At 37.8% G+C, this 14,436-nt stretch overlaps 1 protein-coding gene across 1 annotated transcript in view; it reads left to right on the forward strand.

The window, feature by feature from the left end:
* ASXL3 (ASXL transcriptional regulator 3) overlaps positions 1-14,436 on the forward strand; it is a 146,535-nt gene that overhangs the window by 42,807 nt on the left and 89,292 nt on the right. Inside the window, exon 6 of the mRNA XM_047827921.1 lies at positions 11,354-11,475. Within this exon, the coding sequence (XP_047683877.1) occupies positions 11,354-11,475 (122 nt within the window). The remainder of the gene's footprint in view (positions 1-11,353; positions 11,476-14,436) is intronic.

The following is a 14,436-nucleotide window of genomic DNA, read 5'->3' on the forward strand; positions in this document are numbered from 1 at the left end:
TAGATATTGAAAATATGAATGCCTCTAAGACCCAGCCTCTGTAAGTTGTTTACATGTATATGGTTTAATCCTCACAACATTCTTATGAGATAATTAATCTTTCTAGGCTCTGTTACTTTTATTTTTCTCTTCCTTCCTTCCTTGTTTGGAAGGAAAGGAATCTTTTCTTTCTTTCTTTCTTTCTTTCTTTTTTTTCTTTTCTTTTTTTCTTTTCTTTTCTTTTCTTTTCTTTTCTTTTCTTTTCTTTTCTTTTCTTTTCTTTTCTTTCACCTGTGAGAAGACCAACTTAGGTATGTTAAATATCTCATCCAAGTGGTAAGCCAGGTAGATAGATGTATGTGACACCAAAAGCCAGGCTCTAACCACTGTGAACTCTCTTGGAATCACAAGGAACACTAATGGCCAGGAGTCATTGCTACAGTTTGCTTTTCCAACATTTGTTTAAATCTATTCTGATTATAGACTTGAGAATTTGACAAAGAGGAACCCCTGGCTTATCCAAATTAAGGAGTAGGGTATCACATGATTTCTTACAAATTGATAGTAAAGTCCTGAGCCAGTTCAGGTGGTTTCCTTGCTGAATCTGTTTCTAATACATATTTGAACCAGAAGTTAGAATGGATGCAAGTTCTGCACTTCTTACAGCTGTACAAATATACTTTGAAAATATAATCAGAGAGTGAAGGTGGGGATGTGTGGACCTGGGAGCCAGGGGAGAGGGGAGAGGGGGAGGGAAAGGGGAGGGTCCCACCATCTGGTTTTTTTCTTCTCCTCTCTCATTCCTCCTTTGGGATGAAAGAGCCGGAAGTGCTGATGTGAATAATAACTATCAATCGGTAACATCGCCTTGTGGCAATCCAGAGAATAAGCTATTATAGAGTTATTTCAAATTAATAAAGATCAACTGACATCTGCTGCACCATTAAAGAGGGTAAGCAGAGAAATATTTTTTAAGTATTTTTAATATATTTTAAATTTGTATTTGTTTTAAAAAGCCCTTACAAAAAGTGGTAATAAGAAATCTTAGCAGCTTGATTCCAGTCAGTAATATTTGAATCTTTAGATTTGAGATAATAACAGTAATGCTTTAGTCCTCCTCTTGCAGTCAGTTGGCCAGAGAAACATTCTTATTAAATGGGTGATCTTTTGCCAAGGTATTTTGTCTTAAAGTTCTGTTGAAAATTTTACAGAGTGGCGAAAGTGGTATATTATTGATTATAGAATTTACAAGACACAGAACTATAGTTACATTTCTTTGACTCCTACTAAACAGTTTGTCAAGTTAATAAGAATTAGACATGCAGACTCAAGAAGGTAAACTCTTCAGATTTTACAGGCTTTAGCTATAGAGATTGAAGAGTGATTTAGGTGAATCACTTGATATATCTTTGTTGACAACCCATGACCATTTATGCCAATATAAGTATAGATCTATGTCACCCAAAGAAAATATTTTGAATTTTATGGGCTATTTTAGTCAGAGATTTATGGGTATATTTGTGTCTGAGTTGTTTTCTGAGGATAATACATTGGTATATCATGAGTTTGCTCACACATATTAAGTTGACTTACAGTGCATTGCTGGCTGCAGAACCCATACATATTTTATATGAAATGATCGTATCACTACAGAGCCTTCACTCTCTTCACCTTCTATTTATAACTTGTTATTAACAAGAAAAAAATGAATTTCTCTTTTCGTGGCCCTAATTTATATTGCATGTTTAAAATCAAAAGCAACCATCCTACTATTTAAAAGGAAAAAACTGGAGAATGTACAATTTTCATCCACAGAGATCAAAAAAGGTTCTGCTTGTTATTAACCCTAATGGCTTTCAGGGAGGAAGCAGCACTCTAGCAGGGGAATTAGTATTTTAAAAGTCTGTATTTAGGGGAAAAATTATAGAGAACATATATCCTATGTTTTAGCCCTTAGATCCCAGGGTAAATAATGATTCCAACATTTGAAGAATTTTATATGGTCTTTTTTCATTATTCTTTATGGCCAGCTTTATAAGTGGGTTTCTGATTGTATGATTCTTGGCAGAGTTGTGTTAACTTAATGAAACATTATTCAGCTCACTCTTTGTTTTCGTTGGCTCAGAGGCCACAGTTTAAGGGGTCTTTTTTCAGAAGTGAAAAGTGCTTTAAGATGGCCTGAAGTGTGTGGATAGGATCTCTGTTGAGACATCAATTACATACAGATGAGGAGCTTCCTGGAGGAAGTGAGAAGTGTACTAATGAAGCTGTAGGTGCCCTCGGGGAGCAGTCACACTGACAGTTTATCAGTGGCAATTTTATATAAGGGGTTGGGGAGAAGAAAATGAGGGGACGGTGGAGCTGTGAAGGCAGTGTCTTGAGCAACTTTGGAAGATTTTGCTAATGTAGGTGGTGTCTTTTTCCTTGTGGTGGTATCGGTCTGGTCTTGCTGGAGATTTTTCAGTAGCTAGTCTGTGATTGCTCCTGTGTGGTTTTACATAGTATAGCCTCTGTGTTCATGATTAATTTCTACCTGACAGCCATTCCTAGAATGAATCTGGCAGATGAGGGTATCTTGCAGTTGACGCTTTCAATGACTGGACCAGGTCTCCTGCTTTTCTTAGGTTAAGCTAATTGGTCTTCTCTTTCACATTTCTTTTTCCTCAGCAGCTTTGTTAGCTCTTGGAGACACCTGTTCTACATTGGTGGCCTAGAGAAACTTAAGTATGTGAAAATTATATTGTTTTAGTTACGTATGGAAGGAAATACGGGGGAAAGAGAATACTCTTCACAGTCAGAAATGACCATTGGCAGGATATCAAGCCTCCTCTGCCTCCTCTTTCTTATTCTTCCTTCTTTCATCCCAGCCCACAGCATTCATGACTTCGAGTTCATGCAGCCTGGCTCTCAAGCCAGCATTTGACTTAAACCAGTCAATTCAATTAGACATTATTCTAATAGTAAGTGTCCAGAGGGATGGGAATCTCACAGTCTCCTTTATATTTGTCTCTGTGTTGATAAGCTTTAGAATCAAGAATTTTTTCCTTATGCTGATTTTTTTTTTTTGCTTTTAATTAAACTCATTCTCTGTTGTTTTTTTAACTCTCTGATGATGGAGAACAGCTGAACATCATCTAGACCCCACCCCCTTCATCTCCTCCAAATAACTTATCCCAGCTCTTTTAAACATTACTTATGGATACTATTTTTCATTTCTTTTACCCATTAGGGACTTCTTTTTGTTACATACTTCCCCTTGAACTGTGGACTTTGTTCCTGTATAAATGGATTTTGGTCACTTTTAATAGCCTAGAGTCATGGAAGAAAAGGAAGTTTTCTAAGTGCAGATAAAATGACCCATTTAAGTGTACTTTTCCCTTCTTTTCTCATGCTATGAGAAAAGCATTTCATAATATAAAGATTGGAAAGAGAGTATGATCTCATAATAAAAGCAAACTCCCTCTCAAATAAAACCAGAATTAAAGGTATTCCCTCAGTTACTCATATTAACTAGCGAAGCTTCTATCTGATTTATTAGTTTATAATTAGTATATAGGAACAAAGCACCTATTCTTTAAAGAGTAAAGTAATTTTTTTCATTGATGCCAGATTATCCATTCTCTCCTTTTTAAAGCAACAGTGTATAACCATTTCTCAGCAAACCACCTCGGTGCCTTATCTAGCTCCCTTTTTATTGTGTACTGGAGTTATCTTTTATGTGTCAAAGTATAAAGTACTTAGTCGTGATGCCCACGAGTGAAGGAAACATTTACCCTTGACCTGTACCAACATTTTAATGATATTCTCCCTGCCTGCTTCTTGATATTTCTCATTTCCTAAGTGGATTTTGCTGTATTTCTGTGTAGATGTTTCAAGAACCTTATACAGTGTAGAAGATCACAGGTGTTGTGTAGTGTAAAAGAAATAGCTTCTACTGTTTCCCCCCCATTCAGGCAGCTCATTGTGTTATTATTCTCCCTAATTCTGAGAAAGGAATTTATATTGGTTCTGTGGTAGGAATGGGTTAGGTGGTGAAAGGCTAGTACCTATAGGAAGTGATTTTCCTATTAAATCCTTACTTCTGGTTTGAGTTTCTCTTTTGACTATAAAGGGATATTTTTTTATGGATATCCAGAGATATTAGTGTAACTGAAAGGCTCTGGTGATAAATTGAGTGCCCATAGAAGGGATCCCCATAGTTGTACCTTCAGTGCGCAAATGTTCCTCCTAGTTACCTGTGGAGCTTCAGTGTCGTGTCCAGGGCAAACCGAAATATCTGTGAACCATTTACAGACATTGCAATGAAACTGCAGTCTGTCCAGTTCCATAATATCAGAGGAGCATCACTTGCAGCCTATGATATCAGCCTGATTACATCTTGTTGGAGCGTGTTGTCACTGATAGACATTGCTACCGTAATTATCATATGATTCACCATTCCCTTTGTTTTATTTTGCTCCCTTTTCTGCAAACCTCTTCTGACTAAAGAGAGGGCATTTTTGAGCTAATGATACAGTAAAAATTTCAGTTATATTAGCTATATCTTACTCATAGGTGATAGTGCAAATATTATCAAGTATCAATACCTACAGTGTTTAGTAGACAATTTCTCCCTTGAAATTTTCTTAGGGAAAAATTGCTGTTTCCTTTATTTTATTGCTAGTGTTTCTCTATTTAATTGCTGGCCTTTCTTGGCAACTCATCCACTTTGAGTTTTGTCTTTTATTGCAATGAGGGAAGTTGTTTAAATCCAGATATCTATACCCATCTTGCAATAAGGAATGCTTTTAGAGAGGGGAGTTCTCCTTAGTCTGGATCCAAAAATAATTAAGGAATTACCTTTTCTCTGAAAGAAATGGAGTCAAATGGATGTGATTTGGGGGTCAAATGGATTTGCCTGGTCCTCATTAAGTCATTTAAAAGTTTTTGGCATGTATTTTGTTGCCATGTATCTCTGGAACGTCTGATACGAACAATTTCAAATATAAGTACGATACATAAAATATACATAATCCAAACATAAGCTTTTTTTATTATTTGTCATGTGGGGATACTTTTGAATTATTTACTTACCGATCTTTCAGAACAAATTTTAGGTATCACTGGTAGGTTTTCGTACGCTTGGTTTTCCTCACATAGAATTAATATCTTTATATCCTTGTTCTTAGAAAAAATACATTTTTAAAAAGCTTTATCATCTCAAAGTCAGGTGTTGGGTTTTATTCACTGCTTTCCCCCTGCATTTTAAACAGCGCTTGGCATGAAGGTGTTCAGTAAAAGTTTTGCGACCAAATGAATGATTCATAAATAAGCTTCCTCTAAGACTTCGTTCTCTTTTGAAATGTGATTGAATTCTAACCATGTGTCACTGTGTTATCCCTAACATACTCTGTGCTCTTCAATTTAAATTGTTTATTTATAAAACCTGCATTAAGCTTATAGTGTATAGCAGGATTATTTCTACAGAAAACTGTTTTGATTTGAGAGCATCTAGTTTGATCAGAAAATTGAAAGGGAGTAATTGGAGGGAGAACTGATAGAAATGGAATGGATCAAAGGCTGCTCTTCTTCCTGTCTGAGTTAGACCTTCAAACACCAGTTACCTCTGATAGCCTATTACTTACTGTGTGGTTTAGTGGGATACAGCAATTAATATCTTTGTTGCAGTGACTATATCGTGCACAGATCCTGGTCTGTGTTGTAGTTCTGCCCTCCTATAGCTCCTGCCATTTTAAGTAAGCATTGTGATTTCTAATTTTGACTTTTAAATTATCTTTATTTTTATTCCACTATGCAAAACCTCCAAACTGTGACTTTCCTTTTAAAATAAGGCAACAAGTAAGGATGGCAGAAGGGAGTTTATCTGCATTGAATGGCAGGTCATGTGACTTTCCACTGACCTTCATAGGATGTTTTGTGGTTTGGTTTTCATATTTTCCCTAATTGACTTTAGGATAATTACAATTTCCTAAGATTAAAAAAAAAATTCACTTCTTGTATATGCTTTTCCATAACAATAAACTGTGCTTTGCTGACATCCCCATTCACGAATTCTTATTAAAAGCCATAATTGGGGGTGCCTGGGTGGCTCAGTCGGTTGAGCGTCTGACTTCGGCTCAGGTCATGATCTCACGGTCTGTGAGTTCGAGCCCCGCGTCGGGCTCTGTGCTGACAGCTCGGAGCCTGGAGCCTGCTTCACATTCTGTGTCTCCCTCTCTCTCTGCCCCTCCCCCGCTCATGCTCTGTGTGTCTCTCTGTCAAAAATAAACAAACATTAAAAATTTAAAAAGCCGTAATTGAAAGTTAACATTAAAAATAGATACTTTAGATAAATATAATGAAAATCAAATTTCATAGTTTAGTTTAATAAACTTTTAAAGATCAGCTGCTCTGTGCCTATTTTTGCACATAAGTAAGTCCTGAGTTGCTGAAGCTGTGGGTGGTGAGGCAGGCAGAAGCACCAGTTGCGGTGAATGCCATGAATTCATACACTAAGTTCCAAGGAAACATGGAGGAAGGAGGAGTGAGCCTACCTCGGAGACTGGCACAGTCAGGAAGGTTTTGGGGGAAGCTGTTTGAGTTTGGTCTGCCAAGGTGAATTTGCTAGGCAAAGAGATGGAGAAGGGGATTCGAATGAGGAATGATTAGAGCAAGCACAATAAATACAGAAAGTCATTGTGTTCAGGAAATACCACAGGGTCTCAGTTGGCTGGATCCGAGACGATGAGAGTTGGGGAGGCAGACAAGATGTGAAACTAGAAAGAGAGACAAAGTCAAGGTGGCATTCTGTTTTCTCCCTTCTTTAGGTCTCGGTTTAAAGGTCAAAGCCCTCTTGTACCCTTTTCAGTGGATTAGTAATTACATTGTGGGGAGAATGTCCTATACCTTCTCTCTGTCACGCAGCTTTAAAAATAGGAGCTCTAACCCATATTTTCTATTCAATTTCATTTTCAAGTTGAATGGTGAATGACAAAGGGGAGAGAGGAGGACAGCATGGAGACTCTAGAGTCAGAAATCCAGTCTTGCTGGCCAGTCACCAGTTTCTCTAGCCTTCAGGACTGTTTCATGATGACCTGTAATCCTCCCTTTCTCTTTGCTCCTGAGCCTTCTAAGTAGAATATTTTGAATGAGGGCTTTGGGAATGTGTGTGTTAGTGAGACTGGAAGTGGTTGACAAACAAATACTGATAATCTCATTACCTGTTTGAATTTAAAGCCAGCAGATGAGCATTTAGGTATGTCTTTGGCTTTGCCTAGTTTTGGCAGCCAAGCAAATTGTAGACAGAAATAATACTTCTGTACCTTTTAAAAAAATGTCTTCTTGTCTTTGGTTTTTCCACCTATGGGAAGGGCAGGCAGTCTTGGAGGGTTTTGAGATATAAATCCTGACATTCATTTTGTGATCATGCCAGTGAAGTTAGGGGGAAAAAATCTGCATTCGTTTTTGAATACCAAGAACATATCACTTTCTAAGCTGCATGTCAGTGTTTGATATTTATTGGATAAAACATCTGCCCTAATTCTTCAGTTTCCTGGTTTCTGTTATAATTTCACATAAAAGGGATTTCCCCTGGTCCTTCCTTTAACATTAGTTTTTCTTTGGCTTGTATTTCATAGGCCAGACTCATTCCCTTATATAAATATTCAGGCAACTGTTTAAAATGAGCCCTGTATTATTTATTTATCACATCTGTTATTAAGAAAGCTGCAAGAATGAAATAAAAGTGAAAAACGTGTGTTTTGTCAGAATATGAATCTGCGTGAACCTCCACAATCCAGCTACTTAGTGTTTTTCGATTCAGCCACCCTCACCAGATACATGGCAGAAGAATGAATAAAATCCTCATATGCGTGTGCTAAGGGTCTATTTTTGTCAGTGCACACATATACACACACAGCACACACAGGCACGTACACACCACACATGCAGGTGCATTGTTTGGAGCTTATGGATGCACTGCATTGGGCATTTTAGTCTTTCCTGTCTTTGTTCATTTTATTCTTGATGTTTTTCCTTAAAAATAAGGTATTTGGTTTTTTTAACCCAAAGGAACACTCACTTAGAGATTTTATTTTCTATTTTATTTACTTAAAAAAAAATTTTTTTAATGTTTATTCATTTTTTCAGAGACAAAGCGTGAGCAGGGGAGGGTCAGAAAGAGAGAGGGAGACACAGAATCTGGAGCAGGCTCCAGGCTCTGAGCTGTCAGCATAGGGCCCAAAGTGGGGCTCAAACTCACGGACCGTGAGATCATGACCTGAGCTGATGCTTAACCGACTGAGCCACCCAGGTGCCCCCTTGTATTTACTTTTTTAAAGATTCTATAATTATGTTACTAGAAATAAATAATTAGGGGGAAAATGGTTTTGTCCCAGGAGATAGGAGCAAGTTCCAAAAGAGGGGATCAGGGAGGAAATAAACTATATAGGAAGGAGTCCTCATGATGCTTCTCTCGAGTGTAGGATGGACTGGAAGATAGAGCAAAATAGAATTTAGTGGAAGGAAAATGAGTCATTTTGAGAAAAAAAACTTCATAGGATTCCTTGATGCTGTTTCGTTTTATCGCCCTGCCCTCCATCTGAAATTCTGGGCTCTAAGTTGAGCAGAATCTTCCTTTTGGAAGCACAAAATACACGTGAATCACTATTGACATAGCGTAGTAGTGAATTTAAATCCAACAATGCAATATATTTTCTGATACTGAAATAGGTATCATGATATTCAGTGACTTCCTAGGTCAGAGAGAAATAGAGTGAGTTGTAAGGTACCTGTCATCCTCAGGAAGGAGAGCTGTGTACTGCTTATTGCTGCAGTCAGAAGAATATGAGGGGAATAGCAGGCTTCAGTTACATATGTACTAATTCGGTATTTGTCATTTAAAAAAAATTAAAAATTTTTATTGGGAGGGACAGAGAGAGAGGGAGAGAGAGAATTCCAAGCAGGCTGCATGCTCAGTGTAGAGCTGCATGTGGGGCTCGATCCTATGACTGAGAGATCATGACCTGAGCTGAAATCAAGAGTTGGACACTTAATCAACTGAGCCACCCAGGTGCCCCAGCATTTGTCATTTTTTGATCCTGCTTCACTGGAGTTTACCTTTGAAAGACTTAGGAATAAAAGTACTTCCTAATAAGCACCTTGGTAAATTTGTGTAGATGTTCAATATGCAGAAGCATTCTCCCGTTTTCCATAAATTCCCTAAAATCCATGGACTGCGTTTTGTTCTCCTTTTTAACTAATCAGTAAGTTTCCATTTGTCTAGGTGGAAATACTACTCTAAGAACGTGAAGTAATACGACGCATTTGTTAATGCCCACTTTGCTTGTGGCTCGGCTTTGAGGCCCGTGCAGTTGGCATCATTTGGCCTGTTGGCCACATTCCTCTCAGTTCCCGGTTTGTTACACTTCATAGAGACCTCAGAACATCGAAAAGACCATGTGTATAATCACTATAAAAGTCAATTTATCTTTGGAATGTAAACCGATGATTGATTTCTAATCTTTCTTGAGTAAGATTTGGCAGTGTGTTAAGATTTAAGTGATCATTTCAGGGAGAAAAACCTAGGAGCCATAGTTCATGCAAGCAGTGTTATAAAATGTTTCTTAACTACAACGTTTAGAGTGTTTTAAGGAAAAATGTCGTATGGTATCACCTGATCTTTAATTCAGGGGCTTCTCTGACTCCATCCATGGGCAAATCCTTTTGCGTCTTCAACCCTAGTACTCTCTGAGCCGTTCGCTCTCATGTTTTTTCATGTCGGTGACTAAATGACTTGATCTCCCTGCCCTTATTAACTTCCTGTTACAGCACTTTCAACAGGATGCAACTAAATTAAACTTCTTTAGACACTAAGTTTTTGCATCAGTTGTGGGGCTTTGAGGCCGAATATTTTAAGTGGGAAACTATGGGTCTGGCCCAGGCTCCCATCTCTGCTATTTTGTTGGCTGTGATACTATTGACAAGTAGTTGAGCCTCTCTAAGCTCTAGTTTTCTCTCTCAAAAACAGAGACAATGCCTTTCCATCTTGCAAGGAAGCAGCAAGGAAGTGGCAAGGGTGAAATGAGATCACATATGTAAAGTGCTTGGCATTAATAACTAACAATTATTTCATGGTCCAAAACTTGTTCATTTTGTTTTAGTAATCAGTACCTTGATTAATTTCTGTATTAAAAAAAAACTTGACTAATTCTTTTTTTTCCTAACATTCTCTTTCATGAACCACATTTTTAATTTCTAGGCAGCATGTGCTTGAGTCTATCTAAAGCAGCTTTAGTGTTCTCAACACTATGCACGTGCATATGCTTCCATTTTTGACTAGAACAATTTTTACTCCTCCACCTGCCTCTAGAGCTCAGGTCAGAATCCTCTCAAGTTACTGTTCCTTGGAAATTTTCTTGGATTAATGTTAACCCTGGTGCCCTTAAAAAAGTCATATTTTGAGCTTTTCCAATATGTTCTCAAGTTATTTTTTTCCATCTAACTTCCTCTTGCCTCCTGCCTTTGACATATGCCTCCATTCTGCCACTAATTACAGTGCTTCCTTACTTTGATTTTCCAAATAACTCTTCTGTTGTGCATAGAAAAGGGCCGGCGTCCGTGCTGCTGCCCAAGTTACTCAGTGGTTGCCCTTTTCTCTCAGGTGGAAGGTTTGAGGACTGAAGAAGAGTTCTAGCTATAATCCAGGCATCATAGAGAAGAAAGTGAATGTGGGCCTTTGTCACCCATGACAGCAAGACATTGGCTCTTCTGCAGCCTTTTTGAAGAAAATGTCCTCTGTAGAATAGGTGACAGGAAAGCTTGACTCTGGTACAAGTGGGCAGATTACGTGGTAATCTAAAGAGGGCACGGTTTCCTTGAACACAGTTGTCTTACATTGACATCCAGAATCTCGGATTTTATTTTTCCTTCTCCATGGTAGATGTCTTGGCCCATAGGAGAAGGTAAACGTGTCACAGTAGGCCGTAGAGTCTGTAGAAGGAGGGCTGGTAAATTGAAGAACAACATGGAGGTTGGTAGATTTGAAACAGTTTCGTTAATTTACATTGTTTCTTCAAAAGTACTATGCATTGCCCAAGTCTTGAGGCACATGTTATGTTTTTCTTTTTTATGTCCACACAACAGCCCCATGACATAGAAATTATCATCAATTAGCGGGTAAGGAAACGGAGGTGTAGAGAGGTTACATGAAACTGTGGCCACACAGTTATTAACCGATCTCTTCTCTCAAATCTAGATGCTCTTCTTTTTACTGTGCTATTTGGCTTTATTTTAGGTATCCATTCTCAATTGGAGAGAAGCTCCAAGTGAGTTAATTACAGTGGGTATAAAAAAAGGAATTCAAATTAGTAATATCATTATCTCTCTGTGTCTCTAGTTTGTGCAAAGCAGGTAACTGATGAAGCATCTTCCACTCGAGATTCAAGTCTTGCTAACACAGCAGTGCAGAGCAAGTTAGTGTCTTCCTTTCAACAACACACCAAAAAGGCTCTTAAACAGGTAAGAGAGCTGGCATTTGTTCTTTGTTCTACCTTCTTAAGGTGTTATGTGGAGAAAGCAAAGTAGATAAGAACACAGCAATCAGAAAGCAACAGACGTGTCCTACGTTCAACCACTTCCATAATATTCTAACACTAATTTTACTCTGTGCTGAAAACTAGGAGAGGCTTGGCTGAGAACTTTGATGTAAAAAAGAAGAGGGAAAATGTCCTTGGAATCATAAAAACTTATATTAAGATTTTCTTGAGTAAGTTTTATAGTAAACATACTGGGTTCATAAATGCATTGCATATGTTGAGAATAATGCCTCTGTGGTCTCATGTCTAACTGATAGCTGATGTAAAAAAATAAATAGATAATTTCTTTCTTGTTACTGAGATGGATTAAGTTACAAATAAGAAAAACAGTAATTGTGGCTTACTTTGAGCAAGAATGTCCATCAGTGAGTGTTTGGTTAATTTTGCAGTATCATCTTGATATTACATAAGCAGTCTTGAATTCTGCATCCTTGCCCTGAGATGGTGATGGGAGGGAATGGTTGTAAGATTGGCCTCCAGGCTTTGAGATACCCTGGCTTGAATTCTTGCAACTCTCGGCAAGACACTTTTCTTCCCTGAATCTCGACTTTCTTCTCTAGAAAATGTGGAAAATAATAGTACCTTTCACATGGGAATGACCTGAGGATTAAGTGAGGTGAGAAGTTGAAAGCACATGGTATAATGAGTGACCCGTTATAGTCACTCAGTAAATGTTAGCTATTGCTGCCACACTGGCAGATTCTGAATCGTGTGTGCAAGAGGAGAGGAGATGCTGTGGTTAGATGGGGACATTGCAGGATGGTAATACTGTCAATAAGTGGAAAGCTTATGTATGTGGCTGTTCATGTGAAAATTCATGGCTTTCCCTTGTTTAACTGCTTTCCTCTTACATATTTTATTTTGATCCTTTTTTTTTTTTTTTTTTTTTTTTTTTTTTTTTTTTTTGAGAGGGAGAGAGAGCCTGAGCAGGGCAGAGGGAGAGAGAGAGAGAGAGAGAGAGAGAGAGAGAGAGAGAGAGGGAGGGAGGGAGGGAGGGAGAGGGAGAGAGGGGAGAGAGAGAATCTTAAGCAGACTCCATGTTCATTGTGGATCCCTACACGAGGTTCGATCCCATGACCCTCAGATCATGACCTTAGCTGAAATCAAGAGTTGGACGCTTAACTGACTGAGTCACCCAGGCACTCCTGTTTTGATCCTTCTGTGACAGCCCCCTCAATCTCACCTCCTTCAGGCCCTTACCAAGTCTAGGAAGAGAAGTATCATTCTAGTGATAAATTTATAACAAGGAAAGAGAAATCATGTTTGTTTTTTAAAAATTTTTTTTTAATGTTTATTTATTTTTGAGACAGAGAGAGACAGAGCATGAATGGGGGAGGGTCAAAGAGAGAGGGAGACACAGAATCCGAAGCAGGCTCCAGGCTCTGAGCTGCCAGCACAGATCCCGACGCGGGGCTAAAACTCACGGACCGTGAGATCATGACCTGAGCTGAAGTCGGACGCCCAACTGACTGAGCCACCCAGGCACCCCGAGAAATCATGTTTTTTAAATAAAGTTAATTTTTTTTAAGTCTCACTAACCAGTAAAGTTCTTAATAGTCATATGCAATCTCCTAGACTTAGAATGTCTCCATGTACCTTCTCCTCTACTTCAAACAAGGACACTTAGGAAAGAAACTCAACATTTTTATACTGACTTAAAATTACTTTTCTATTCTCTACTAATTATCGAAATTGCAGTATTTCCTTTCATTGGTATTGTATTTAAGGTAATTAGTGTTGCATCAAATAATCTTTGGTGAGCTTGCCATTTCTGTCTTGTGAAATGTTTTAAATCAAAGAACAAAATTGAATTCAGTGTTGAGATCCCTTTTTAATTGACGAAATAAAGGATGGATGACAGGGAAGTCTGGGAAAAGGCTCATTCAGGCGGCAAATAGGATGCAGATAATAAAATACTAACCGGGATAGAACAAAGGATGCAAAGCTGGATACTGGTATTTGTAGCACTTAAGAAACATAGATACAATCGTAAATGAAAGTCATACTTTTGAAGGGCAGTGATTTAAAAACTATGTACACTATGAAACATCCCTGTATATGAATGTAAAGATAGAGATTCAAATCCATGTATTGTTATGTCTCATTATTTTTTACTTTCTTCATTTAGGCTTCATATTACTGGAACATGTTTCATATTACTGGAACATGTTTTGCCATTACTAAAACATTTTTTAACTTTGAGTTAGTGTTTTTGTTTTGCTGTAGAGCATGTGCTCATGGGAACTGCCACTTGCTTGCTTAGGATTTAAGCCTTGTTTTAGGAAGCCTGTCCTGTAAGCTTCTTCATGTCCTAGAAGAGTACTAATTTCTTAAGATTTCATATTATATAACCAAATAGCAAATTAGCTACAGTGAGAATATGGCACAATATGTAAAAGATATGCTAATGTTAGATTAATAATCAAATTCATATTGGAAATACATTTAGAAAAAAGCTGTTCTTGCAGAATTTTGCCCAGATTCCCTGTAATTGCTGAATTTCTTAAGACAGCATTTCAAAAATTGACTGAACATGAAGCATTTTAAATTGTAGCAGCCTCAGCAAATTTGCAGCTTTCTTTTCTTGTGGATAGTTGGATGGCTATGACCAAATAGAATTCGCTCTAAGTGTATGTATGTGTATGTATATATATATGTGTTTTCTCTACTTGTGAATATGTTCTTGTGTGTATAAATGCATGTATAAGTCACAATCTCATGAATGCAGGGCCAGCTGAATGACCCTAATAATAATTACGTTAGCTGATATTTACTTCTCTGAATTCTAGACATTATGCTCTGCATTTTATATATACTATGTCATTGAATCCTTATAGAAATCCTTTAATGTGTGTACTAGTATTCCCATTTTTCAAATGAGGAA

The sequence above is a fragment of the Prionailurus viverrinus genome, chromosome D3 (genome assembly GCF_022837055.1).
Source record: "Prionailurus viverrinus isolate Anna chromosome D3, UM_Priviv_1.0, whole genome shotgun sequence".
NCBI lineage: Eukaryota > Metazoa > Chordata > Mammalia > Carnivora > Felidae > Prionailurus > Prionailurus viverrinus.